At 40.4% G+C, this 13,434-nt stretch overlaps 2 protein-coding genes across 3 annotated transcripts in view; one reads left to right on the forward strand and one right to left on the reverse strand.

The window, feature by feature from the left end:
- The window catches only part of focad (focadhesin), a 71,720-nt gene extending 69,338 nt beyond the window's left edge, over positions 1-2,382 (forward strand). The window contains exon 44 of the mRNA XM_050067634.1: positions 2,136-2,382. Within this exon, the coding sequence (XP_049923591.1) occupies positions 2,136-2,209 (74 nt within the window). The 3' untranslated portion in view covers positions 2,210-2,382. The remainder of the gene's footprint in view (positions 1-2,135) is intronic.
- On the reverse strand, positions 1,917-13,068 carry hacd4 (3-hydroxyacyl-CoA dehydratase 4). Of its 2 annotated transcripts, none has more exons than XM_050067643.1 (7): positions 12,856-13,068; positions 10,527-10,633; positions 10,182-10,309; positions 9,990-10,099; positions 7,420-7,526; positions 5,696-5,827; positions 1,917-2,661 (listed from the first exon to the last, which is right to left on the reverse strand). In XM_050067643.1, the coding sequence occupies exons 1-7, from the start codon at positions 12,915-12,917 to the stop codon at positions 2,579-2,581; spliced, it is 729 nt and encodes a 242-aa protein (XP_049923600.1). In that variant the 5' UTR covers positions 12,918-13,068; the 3' UTR covers positions 1,917-2,578. The 2 variants fall into 2 exon arrangements, with proteins under 2 accessions (XP_049923600.1, XP_049923601.1); XM_050067644.1 differs by having other exon boundaries at positions 12,860-13,054.
- Positions 13,069-13,434: the final 366 nt, after the last annotated feature.

A 13,434-nucleotide genomic window follows, 5' to 3' on the forward strand; every position in this document is an offset into this window, starting at 1 on the left:
GATTTAGCAGCTAGTGACTTATTTGCTTGCAGTTTCTCACTGGTGTACCCATTACGTTTCTCTACCAAATACATGTAAATACCTGGCCTTTGAATATTGGGCCACTTGCTAATGTCTTCTACCCACTCACTAACAGCATATGGATAGTCACCATTTGTCAAAGTCAGGCTGTTTTGCATTCCTGATCTTTGGTGGTTAATGTCCTTGCGTAGTTTGACAAGCTTTTGCACTCTGCCACACTTGCATTGCCAAACTGTATGCACACTCTTACATACATCATTGTTTACAACTGTTAAAGGATCTATTGCCAGTTTGTCCTAGTGTCTAACTGTAGTACTACACCCAGTGGCCCAGAAGGCATTTTCCCCCATAGACCATCATCATGAAAGAGATGTCTGTCAAAGTGTTTACAGGTGACCTTCAACTGCAAAAAAGTCAATTATTACTCTTATGTAGACCAAAGGTTCCTAACTGGTGGGTTGCAGTCCAAAAGTGGGTCGCGTGTCCACTATGAACGGACCGCAAGTGACTTGCAAACATGTCAAGATTGTAAAAAAACACACTTTATTTTTAGGTACAGTGAATTTCCAGCACAGTGCTTTTATTTTGAAGAGCTGTTTCCTGCTGTAGAATAAGTGACAGCTACTTGACAGAGACAGTAAACTGGCTCAGACAACTTGTCCAATTTCTAGTATAAGGAGAACTGGCTGGACCAGTTAGGAACTGCTGATGTAGTTCAAAATACACAAACATTGGTCTTTGTAAATATTTTATGAGAAAGGAAATGCATTCACAATGTTTGTTTTGCATCCAGGATATACAGTTCAGTAAACATTAACTGTGTCTGAAATCCCATACTTACATGCAATTTAGTATGCTCAAACAGTGTGTGAGATTCTTGACCACGTCCGAAACCTATTCCTATTCTGTTGAATATTGCAATATACAAACACTGGGCACTTGCATAAATACCCCACAATGCAATGCGCTGGTGACAACAATAATCATTACAGACAGTGGACCATAATCACTGGACATGTTGCTGACCTTTCCCACTAACTGAAGCATTATCTGGCAGCAACAGGGGCATAAATATAAATAGTGTAGACACTGGGGTTGCACTGGGGCCCATAGGATTGGGAGGGACCTTGTAGAGAGAGCGAGCCCTCCAATTGTAATACTAGAGAACAGTCCCTTAGGAGTAATTCAGATTGCCACCTCAGAAATATGCTTGTGTTCAAATGACTCAAGTTAAAATAAAAATGGTGCCATTTGCAGTACATGCAAAAAGGCAAACCGATCTCCATCATTGTTTTATTATTATTTTTTTGTAATCTGTTACAAAATTATATGTTTATTCTACATAAAATATAAAAACTATAAATGAAAGATTCAGTTAAATTAATACTTTCCCATTTGATTCAGTTTTTTTGTCATATATAGATTTAAAACAGTAGCTAGTTTGGACAAAAAAATCTGACACCAGGGCTGTGATAATAGCGTGCACTGGGACTCGTGCTAATTACTGTGCGCCACTGGGCGAACAAGATGTTTGCATACATACCAAGTCCACCGGTTTGCATGTTCTAACAGCCAAAGTAAGGTTACTCAGACAGATGTGACGAAAAACCAAAAACTCTAAAGGTTCATCATGCTTGCTATCACTATTGCCGGTACAGCTGATGTTGACACGGGTTACCGTGGTTACACAGAAGCTCTCAGGAAGTGAAGTGGTAATAGCTTAGTGTGTCCAAAAACTGCACTTCACCCAAAAGCATGTTGAACGATGGTTCACATATTGAGTTTGTAGTGCATAGTATGTGATTTGGGATGCGGCAAGTGTGTCTTTGAAAAAAAAAAAAAAACTGGATGTAAACACAACTGTGTTTAAAAAAAAAACTCTACAGAGGAGGAAACACTGATTTTGGTTTTTTATGGAATGGCAACTTAAAGCCATCACATCATGTAAACATCAAGATTGGCAGTAAGTAGCAGAAACCCCAAAACCCACCCTGTCTTTCCATTTACATCATACATTCACAGGAGCAAACAACATTCTTGGCAGAGATGAAACTTCTTGTTTGATTACAAACTGGATTCGTTCCAATTGATTTATCTGATCCTTGTTGTTTCAGCTGCCCTGTTGGCCCTGAAGTCCTCCACTGAGTTCAAGAAGAAAGCTGTGTGGACCAGAGCATACGGATGGTAGCCCAGAGGAGACACTACAGACTGTTTCCCTGGCAATGCATACAGAGGTCCTTCACAAAAACATGACTGGAGCTTTAACACACTCAAGCTGCGCCTGTCCTGCCTCCATCTGCTGGACGTGGATTCACTGACTGCTGTTAAAACAATTGTTCCCATTAAAACTTCATCAAATGCAGGAAATACTTATTGGTGTTAAATTTGATTTTTCTGGCTCTCGAGTTAAAGATATAGATTTTAGTGATCACACATTTTGATGACCCTCAACTCCCTAAAATTACAAAGTGACAGTCCTCATAATCTTTAAAAAAAAAAACTTGACCATCACAGTTCCTGAAAGATTTAAGTGATCCAAACATTCATTGTGCAGGTGTCATTTCTTTTTCTTCTTCTTGTTCCATTTCTCCAGGTGGTGTTGTCTCTCCTTCAGCAGTTGCCAGACTGATACAGAGGCCCCTAAAAGAGACCGTACTGTTAGAAAATCAGAAAAGAAAAAAAAAAGAAAACCGTGCTACTTATTTTTAGTAATTTCGTATTTATGGCACAAATCTAACAGCTGCAAAAGGATGGTCATTACAGAATAATACAGCTGTTTACCAAGTAAAGCTAAATAGTTTACACCCAAGTATACGTGGTAGCAAACAGTCTGTCTTCTCTCTGGTTGGAGTTGCTACATGTTGAGGCATGACAAGCCGTGACTCTAAAACGCAGCAAATTTCAGGCTTTGTTAGGCTGTGATCACAGCTGGAACAAACAAAGCCTCCAGTCTGACTACAGCCTGACCTACCAGTAACTCAGTCATTCGCCAGTGAACTCTTAAGGCCCTGACTCATTAAGCTGATGGTTGGCCATCAGTCAATGTTTGGCCCTCGGTGAGCATCTGTCTCTGTTGGCTCTTGTTGGCTTTCTTTTTGGTCAATTTAGCATGTTGAGTGGTGTTGGAGACAGTGGAGCCTGTCCGTTGAATGAAATCATTCTGATTGGCAGTTCAGCTCAGCGCAGAAAAGAGGAACGAAAGTGAGGAAAGTAAACAGCTGAAGACAAGAGGGAGTGAGGTCAAAACAAACCTGTTACATAAGGTAATGTTATTTTTCTTTAGCCATTGAGCTCTTTAACAGAAATGTTTCTTGATGCTTTGTGTCATTGTTCTCCACACCAGCAGCATTCCAAAAGGGAAACTTGAAGACCGTCATGACACTAGTTAGCAAGTTAGCACAGTAACAGCACAATCTAATGCTGAAAAAAACAGAGCATTTTTACTGTGCGCCGGCAAACAATAATGCAAACCATCTGGAAACATTTCTGCTGAAGTGCTCAACGACTTAAGGAACAATAATCTGACCTTATGCAACAACTTTGTTTTGGTCTCACTCCCTCTTTTGTTTAGCTCTTTGTTTACTTTCCTCACTTCTGTTTCTCTTCTCTGTGCTGAGCTGAACTGCCAATCAGTGATTTCATTCACTAACGGGCTCCGCCATCTCAGATGCTGATTCAACCTGCTGAATCGGCTGTAAAAACGCTGACAAGGGTCAACGGTGTGGGACACACTGCATGAAGTAGGGCAACAGATGCGCACAGATGGCTGACTGTCAGCTTGGTGTGTCAGGGCCTTAGCGCAGGGCTGGAAGGTGAGCTAATCATCCTCCTACTGCCAACATTGGGTGAAACTTAGGTCCAAGTAAGTATATGTCGAGTATTAAACTTAAAACTAACTTCACAGCAGTACTGCGGCCACGGCTTGCTTGACAGCAGTGTGTTGGACTGGACTGTTTAGACTGAACTCAGATGTCCACATAGGGGTCTGTGCGGACATGGGCAGATGACGACTTTTCCGTCAGACGCGGAAAGTAAGAAGATTTACTTTAAAGGACTAGCTCAACAGATTGAAATACCTCTATTTGCTTTTTTTCCCAAATGTGGTATGAAAAGATTGATACCACTCATGCCTATGTGTTTAGAACTCATGGAGACTGTTAGCCTAGCTTAGCACACAGACTAGAAGCAGGGGGACACGGCTAGCCTGGCTCAATCCACAGTTTAAAAAAATACACCTCTAAACACCCCTAAAGCTCATTCATTAACATGTTGTATCTCTAAAGCCATGCTAGCTGCTCTGTGAGGTTGTACTTAGACACCGCGGTGCTTTGAGCTAAATGTTAGCATCTGTCTGCCAAAATGCTCAGAGTGACTATGCTTACATGTTGATGTGTAGTAGGTTTAACTCAAGTCAAGAAGACAATACAAACAATCAATGTGTTTGTCTCCAGAGGGGTTATTGGTTGTATGAAAACAGCAAAGATACACACAATGTTAACATATAATGCAACATTTAACAAAAAAGTAAAAAAAAAGAAAAAGAAAATAAGCAATGTGTTCCAAGTGTGGTTTGGTGGTCAAGATGATATTACAGTTTACTATAGGAATTCAGCAGTGAAATGGCTGAGGGTATAAAGGAGTGTATGTATCTGTTTGTTTTAACTCTAATGTTCACCATTGTCACCATCTTAGCATGTTAGCATGAAAGCATTTGCTGAGTAACAGTAAATACAAAGTACAGCTGAGGGTAATGGGAATGTCATCAGTATTGCAGGTATTGGACATGTTGAAATGTTAACTTGCTGGTGGCGCTAAGAAAAGTCAGGGGATCAGAAAGGTCAGTGGGATTCATCCTCTGAGGATCATGAATGTGTGTACAAAATATCATGGCCATCCATCAGATAGTTGTTGAGATATTTTGGCTGAATAATAGAGCCCTGCTGTCAGCATGGCTAAAAACATCAATTGGTGGTTTTAGTTAAAGTTGCATGCAGCTATATCTTGATGAACAACCGTTCATCCATCCCCCCAGCACTTCTATGCAGCATCTCCACCTGAAGCACAGGTTGTCAGAATCGGTATATGAGCACAGGCTTCAGTCTCTGCACAGTTATGATGGAACCTAACCTGACAGATGACAAGACTGTAGGAAGCAGCACCCAGCTGTCCAAAAGAAAATCCCTAAAACCTCAAGTGAAATCTGTCACTTTGACATCTCTTATCGGGTACTTTTTTGCCAGGCAGGTTGAGTAATGATATGATGATAAAAGTGTTGGAGAAGAGAGTATTTCCCTTTGTTCAAAATCAAGTGGAGCTCCTCTTTCATACGTAAAACATCACATTACAGATGATCACACTGAGAAAAACAACCCCCTCATTCATCTCAACAGGGCTGCTGCATTGGCACAGTGTGAGGGCACCCCAGAATGTTCTGGCACAAAACTGCAGGGTCACTGGGCTTTTACATGAACATCTGTATATCTACAGTTTATCTGGTGATCATTGCAACTAAAGGTTGAATAACTGCCACATTGACCTTTCCTAATAGCATTCTAAACAGCTGTACAGTGTTTTCAGATACGCCTTCACACTCTCTGGTCCTCACCATTACAGCCCCTTGTGTTGTTTTAACAAGGGGCTGTTTTCAGTCTGAACTCTGGCTAACTGGTCTTACCAAGAGCCAGAACAGGCAGGTAGACCATCAAGAGGAAGGGCAGGTGAATGTGTGTTGACAATGTTGAGTTCAAAGACGATGAGTTTGGTGCTGCCGGCTCAAAATATGGCAGGGCCTGGTATATGGTGACACCTGAGGAAGAAATGGAACACATACAAGATGCTGAGGCACTCCTTTAAAGTTTGAATACACAAACAATTCCAACCAAAGTAACACTGGATCAGGACACACACTATGCCAGTGGTGAGTTGTTATCTGACTACACTCTGTGTGTGTGTGTGTGTGTGTGTGTGTGTGTGTGTGTGTGTGTGTGTGTGTGTGTGTGTGTTAGTGATATATAGAGCTTCACAGGGGTCTGTAGTGTGTATTTGTGTGCAGTTAACATGTTCAGTTACACACACACACACACAGCAGAAGCTGGAATGATCTTTCCTCACACACTTCCTGACATTTTATCATCGACTCTGCTTTGCAAACTCATTTCCTGTTGCGTGCATTACTTCCCTTATAAAGTAGCAGTCTGACACATTAAAGCAGCTCATATTGTTCAGCCTGTGTGAGGTCAGCTGCAGTGTAACTCCCATTAATGATCCCAAATGTGAGATGCAGTCTGAAGCCAGCCTAGTCACCAGAAGAAAATGTTGGCATTGTACGTTTCTGCAAACCACAAATACGTTAATTTTCAGATTTCCTATCATATCAATGTATTATATGAGATGACTTTGACATCTGAAAGCGGAGGAGATAGTGGCTGCTGTGACACTGAGGCAAGATGCCTGCCAAGCTGCAGACCACTACAGACAGCTATTGGAGACCAACAAATATCAAAAGCTGTTGTTTTTCAGCGAGTCATTGCTGTGTTTCCACATTTTTTAAATGTGAGTGTTTTGTAGCAACTTGTTGCTGTTTTTCCATCAGCTCTCAGCCGCCAATCAAGTGTTTTGTTGCGAGCCAACACTGTTTTTCCAGTAGCTTTTAGCCACCAAAAGTGGGTGTTTTTATGGCAACCTGTCGCTGTTTTTGCAGCATTTGTTTGGCACCAAACATGGATATTCTGTTGTTGATGCTGTTTTTCCAGCAGCTTTTAGCCATCAAACATGGATGTTTTTAGTGACCTGTCACTGTTTTTCCAGTGGGGATAGTGGCATGAAAGACAGAAATGTTTTTAGATACACATCCCTGCTTTTCCAACGGAAACAGACTGTAGATATTAGGTCAAAACAAGATCCTTTCTTAACCAAGACTAACTGGTTTTGTTCCTAATCCTAACCCAATGGTAACCGCTTGTTGACACGGAAAATACAACATAAAATTTCAATGAAACATTACCATATCCATTGGCATACTTTTTTATTTTTTTTTATTTTTTTATAAGGACTTTTGGAGCCTTGTTATTAACATGAATGTCTCAGCTCCTTAACATGAAAAGTGAAGTTAATAACAGTGACTACATGCAGAGGCTCTGGCTAAGTGGCCCCTTTAACTCTTGGACCCCCTGGGCCTTGGCCCAGTAGGACTCTTCAGTGATATGCCCATGAATGTGTTTTTGCTATATAATAACATACAAATATAATCTGTCAGTGGTTTGCAGAAAAGTGCGTTGCCAGCATTTTTTTCTGGTGACTGGATTGCAGAGGCCTGCTCAGCCACCGGGTATGTTTTTTGTAAATCTGCCAGTTTCACAATTTGATAGTAAAAAATAAGTTAATCAGTGAGTTGGTCACCTTCAGTGGCCACTGATAGGATGTATAAGGGGATCCAGAGTGTGTAGCGAGTCCACAGCATGGCGATGGAAGGTTTATCCATAACACACAGTAGCTCATGTGGGTACCTGTCATCAAACAGCACATATCAAAATGGTAGCTGAGGGCATAATGGCAGACCATTACACAATAACTGACAGCTGACTGAATCAGCAGGAAAACCATTAATCCTAGTAAGACACGCCTCAGTGCACTGTCTTGGCAATGCTTTTGTATCTTGTAAAAAGGCTGTTCTTCAGCATTTACTTTAAGTTTGAATCAATGACGATGGTGCAGCTCTCAATAAATACGCTGTTTTGTAGCCTATATATGTTCAACCTAGTTAGTTCAGAGATCTGCAGCCAGGCTAGTGCTTGAACCCTAACTTTAGCTGCCTGCACATTTCTCAGCTGATTCAAAAGCTGCACTATATTTATATCAACAATAGATAAAATGACTCAGTGTTATGTCAAGGAAGTTGCTTCTATTAAAATTCCATAAAGAATTTTCACTGTAGTTCCCCTTAACTCTGCAAGGCTCTATAGCCTCTTTCTGAATGCAGGGTTTACTTATGCAGATTTAACTTTTCACTTTTATTTAGACAGCAACGTTGTATTAAGTATTTAGTTCCTGCATTACTACTCTTGACTCTAGATTCTGCTTCCAAATGAGGTACCTCAGATAGCTCTAACACTATTAGACACTGTCGATTGCCTGACTGTGTTTTTGCTCCGTCTGACTTGTTATTAGTGGCGTTACCACATTTCCAGATCTCAGCTGTTAATTAATTAACAGACCAACTAAATATAAGTCTAAAGACATTTAAGCAGTTCCAAGAGGCATGGCTGGACTACAAAAACCTCAGGCACTTGGCTTTTAGTAATTTGATCAATTGCATTTTTAGGGAATGTTCTATTGCGCAATATAAACAAAGAAGGAAACATCTTGTTTTAAAGGGACAGTTCACCCCATAATCAAAAATACATATTTCTCTTAGTTGTGATGCTATTTATCAGTCCCAATTGTTTTGGTAGGAGTTGCCAAGTGGTGGAGATATTGGTGTAGAGATGTCTTCCTTCTCTCCAATATAATGGGACTTGATGGCTCATGGTGTTCAAAAAGCCAAAAAAAATACATTTGAAAAACTCTACAACAATGTCTCTTTCCAGAAATCATGACCACGTTACTCAAGACCTTGTTGTGAGCATTTTCATGTGGGAATTTTATTTTATTTATTTTTTTTACCAAACCACACCTGACAACCGTGTTACAACATAGAAGGAAGTGTGCATCTACTCATGGACGAGAGGCTCGTGACAGAGCGAGTTGCAAACATAATGGCGTCATCCTCAATTGAGCTGTAACGTTGACAGTGATGCTAGGTGAGCTAATAGTAGATGCGCAATTCCTTCCTTGCGGTGGTATGGTTGGTTGATTAAGTTCATTAGAAATGAAAATAGATCTTACTTAAAACTGCTCACAACAAAGTCTGTGGATTATTGTGAGTAACCAGGCCATGATTTCGGCAAAGAGACATTAGCTATGTTTCCATCCAAAAGTGATTTGAATCATTGGGAAATGCGCATTAAAAGAAATACAAATCCTGTCTGTTTCCATTAAATGTACGGACTTTGGTGAAAACTACGAACTCATGCGAGTTTTCCGCAGAACCGGAAACAAAACATAACTGTTTCCATCCCCCGTTTTGCGAATCAACATTTTTTCGAATCAACCAAAACCCGGCTGCGAATCAACATTTTTTCGAATCAACCAAAACCCGGCTGAAGCGAGCGTATTTTAGTTTGTGCGAATCAGGGGATTTTAATTTGAATTTTGGCGTTTCAATCATAATTTTCCGATGCAATACTACTTGCGCATCTAAATAGGCTGATGGAAACATGGCTATTGCTGTTGAGTTTTTCAAATGTATCTTTTGGCGCTTTGAGCACCACAAGCTGAGTGTTACCTAGTTCCATTATTTTGGAGAGAAGGCAGACATCTCTACGGCTGATATCTCCAACACTCTTCAACTCACACCAAAACTATCCAGACTGATAAACAGGTAAAAAGAAAAATTTGTATTTTTGATTTTGGGTGAACTATCCTTTTAAGGCAATAATTACTGTTTTTGCGTTTATGCTGTGTTCACTTGGAGTAGGCTATATTCCCAAAATAATTTTGTATGGATGGGGTCAGCAGAGCCCACTAACAGGTTATTGTCGCCAAGCATAGAGGCAACAGTATGGGTGATTTTGCTATTACTGGTGAGAGGGTGGTACAATAAAATACCATGAGTTCATCCTCTGGGGAGTATGAATGTTTACGGCAGATGTCACTGAAAACTACTTAATTGTGAAGATATCTTGCTGTTGATCAAACACACTGTGTCCAGCAGAGCAGAAACAAACATGTAAAGAATATTTTTAAAGTAAAACTAGCAGAAGTGCAGATGGTGCTCCTGCATTCCTGTACCAGCTGAGATTTTCTGCAAAATTGTGACAAGATGTTTGAACAAGTGAAATGAAGAGACAAGCTGTAAGTCAGGTGCGTACCGTAGGAGGTCCAGTATGTTCCACAAGAAGAACTGCGCACACACGACTGGTTTACTCTGGATCTCCTCCAACATGATGACCATGATCAGCAGGATGTTCTTCTCCATAACCTGAAAAACAGACAGCGCGTCTGATTAACATACTTTAGCATTTTACAACATCTTTATCATTAATAATGAGTGTGATACATACTTGAACGAAGCGAGGGAGGAGTCTCGCTTTCTCAATCCCATCTGCGATATGGAAAAGCTCCAGGATGGACAGCAGCTGGCACAGACTCATCACAAAGCCAACAGAGTAAAATGTGTCTGCTAAGGCATCTGCAAAGTCAAAAATCAAATGTTATCATATAACTTATGCAATATGGTGGAGGCTTAGCCTATTCTTGCTCTCGCCTGACTTCAGATCTTCATTGTAATCACTGATGCACACCTTCAGTTTGTTGTGGACAGGTGCATTGTTAGAAATATCCATAAACAAGAGAACAAGAGAAGAGAGACGTCCCACACACTATCCTTTAACTTTAATAAGCCTTACCTTTACCAAATGTGAGAAACCTGGCTAAAGTGTTAGCCAGTATCCATGTGTGTCCACAGAACTGGAACAGGTTATACGAGAAAATGTATGCAAGCCTGAAGCTGAGCCTGTAGGAGAAAAAAAAATGCCATTTGGTTTTTGTTGATTCATTATTGGCCTTTCACACTCTGGACATCTTCCCTTGCACAGCTGTAACCAATAATTATCAGTGGCTTCCTGGCATGGCCAACTGGCACCATATGGCACGCTCACAGGAAGTGGAGCAGAGCTGTCGTTAATGTTATTAGTTACACCTCTGCTTTTCCTGCTGGGATATGTCATAATGTCAGAAGATCTGTTTACTGAAGAACTGTGAATGCTGCTGCACTTTAATTATAATATTCTCCTGAATCATCTTCCTGAAACTATTTTGATTAAATTAAATTATATGGAAACACATGATGGAAAATACATTTGCTCTTGTGCTGTAACTTTGAGGTACTTTTGTTAAGTATTTAAATTTGTTGGACTTTTTACTTATATATTTCCAAGGAAAATACTGAAGTGTTTAATTTCATAACATTTATTTGATAGCCATAGTTAGACTGAAAGTTACACAATCACAACATGCTGATTACACATTAACATATCAACATATTTACAGTTTAACACCAGAAGAAAATGTTGGCATTGTAAATTCCAGCAAACCATGGATACGTAACATTTGTATGTTTCATACGTATCATATCAGTGTTTCTAAAATAACGTAGTTCTGATTACATGTAGCGGTGTAGGGGATGGTGGACGGCGTGACAGATAGCCTCCAAGCTGCAGACCACTATTGGAGACTAACAAACAACAAAAGTGGTTGTTTTTTAGCGAGTCGCCGCTGCTTTTCCAGCTTTATTCTTTAGCACTTTGCCTTTCACTATTCTTTATTAGCAGCTTTATTCAGTGTTTTCATCGCTTTAAATCAGCGGGTCTGTTTGTTTTGGAAGGAAGAGACCTCTGAGGATAATTCAGCTCGCAGTGAAAACCTCTTGAGAATCTGGATTTAAATTATCAGAGGCAAAAGGTGAGCACACATTAGCAGCTGTTAGGTTAGCAGCCCATCTCAGACGTGCCAAGCAGCATCAGAGAAACACTGATTTGTAATGTGAAACTGCTTTATTCAGTGTTCTCATTGGTTTAAATTACTTGATCTGTTTGTTTTGAGATCTCTGCGGATAATTTGGCTCCTAGTAAAAACTACTAGACACCACCCAGTCTCCCTAAATTTTACACACTGGACTTTTTTTTTTTTTTTTTGTTGTTTTTTAGATGATTTTTTTTGGCCTTTTGCTTTTAATGGACAGGACAGTGTAAAATGGGGTGAGGGAGCGTGGGGGGAAGATACGCAGCAGGGGGCTGCGAGACAGTGCCTCTGTTCATGGGGCGACGGCAATATCCACTAAGCTACCGACGCCCCCACACTGGACCTTTAAGTGGCACAACAGTGCCACTTAAAGGTCCAAATTTGCATTAAAGGGATTCCTAAGGAGCAGTAATTACTTTTTGGCCATTTGGGGGCAGCAGAACAAGATGTTAACATGATATCTATTTGTCACTTATGAAGTTTTAATGGCAAATGTGTTAGCAAACAGCAACACGAACATTCATTTGAAGTCATGCTGTTGTTCACCTGACAAATTAGGTCCGGTATTCACTCTCCTTTTAGCTCTGATTTGGTCTCCACCAACTCCTGAGAAAAGTATCTGTCTCTTCAGCTGCTAAATGCTCCACTATGTTCACATGCTACTCTCAAACTGTGTCTGTCCGCTGCTTGCTGCTGAGCAAGTGTACAGTGAGTATATCAGAGCTTTTCTGCAGAACAAAAAGCTAAATTGGAGCAGTGAGACTGAACCAAAACAGGAAAGTTATGAACTTTAAAGCCAAAACAATGAACTTACAGAGACTAAAGAGCTGTTGGGTACTGCAGAGTTGGTGATAGTTCTCTGTAGGTTCGTCTGTGTGAGTATGTATATCTTAGAATTGAAGAGTTATTTGTTTTAAGAATAAAACAACATTTGTAGAGTAGTTTGTGGGTAATTTAAAACTCAGTTCATGTGTTTTATGAGCTAATCTTGGATATAAACCTGCAAAATAAGAACCAATCTGTCAGATACCTTTTAACTGTAAGCCCACCTTACTTTAGCTATTACTGCTTAGAAAGATGACAGTAAATGAAGCTTTGCAGTAAATGAAACTTTGTATATGATAAGCCTGACATTCCTTCACACGCCCTGCACCTACTGAGCATTCCTCCCACAGCGAGACTCAGACACTGCTGTTAAACTCTCCCAATACTCACTTACATTCTCTTTCTGAAGTCTCCTTTTTCTCCTTTTGTTGCAGGAAAGTTAAGCTGCTCATAATCCCTGTGTGAGTTTAAGGAGAATCATTTTGCAGTGCAGTTTGTTTCTCCTTCTCTCAGTGAACAGAGACCCGCCTCTTACTTCATTCTCCTACACAACTGGGAGCAGAAAAATGCTGCTGCAATATCAGTGTTTTGTAGTGCTTCCTCAGGCTGATTGTTGCAGTCTTACTTTACAGCCAGTAGGAAGTAGACATTCCACGTGTGAGTCTGACGTCAGATAGTCACAGCCCCCTGAAAGAAAACTCTGAGCTGAGTGTGTGGCTCAGGAGGGTGAGGAGAGAAGGAGCAGCAGAACAATGAGACACACTCACAGTGCAGGTCTACAATGTTACGATTAGCAGCAGGAACAAGTTAAATCTAAAAAACACACACATGCATGTCTCATAGCCTCAAAAGTACTTTATGGTGAAACTGAGGGAAAGTATATATTTTTGACCACTACAGCTTAACAGTTTAAAAAAATTGCTTTTCAAGGTAAAAACCTTCAGAACAACAATCAACTCCAGGAAAAAA

The sequence above is a fragment of the Epinephelus moara genome, chromosome 17 (assembly GCF_006386435.1).
Source record: "Epinephelus moara isolate mb chromosome 17, YSFRI_EMoa_1.0, whole genome shotgun sequence".
NCBI lineage: Eukaryota > Metazoa > Chordata > Actinopteri > Perciformes > Serranidae > Epinephelus > Epinephelus moara.

Coding starts and splice junctions, on each gene's coding strand:
- hacd4 (XM_050067643.1), bottom strand. CDS start 12,917: ATGAGCAGCTTAACTTTCCTGCAACAAAAGGAGAAAAAGGAGACTTCA. Junction 7,527..9,989: donor AACATACTGGACCTCCTACG/GTACGCACCTGA, acceptor GTTTGATGACAG/GTACCCACATGAGCTACTGT. Junction 5,828..7,419: donor CCTATCAGTGGCCACTGAAG/GTGACCAACTCA, acceptor TTTCTTCCTCAG/GTGTCACCATATACCAGGCC.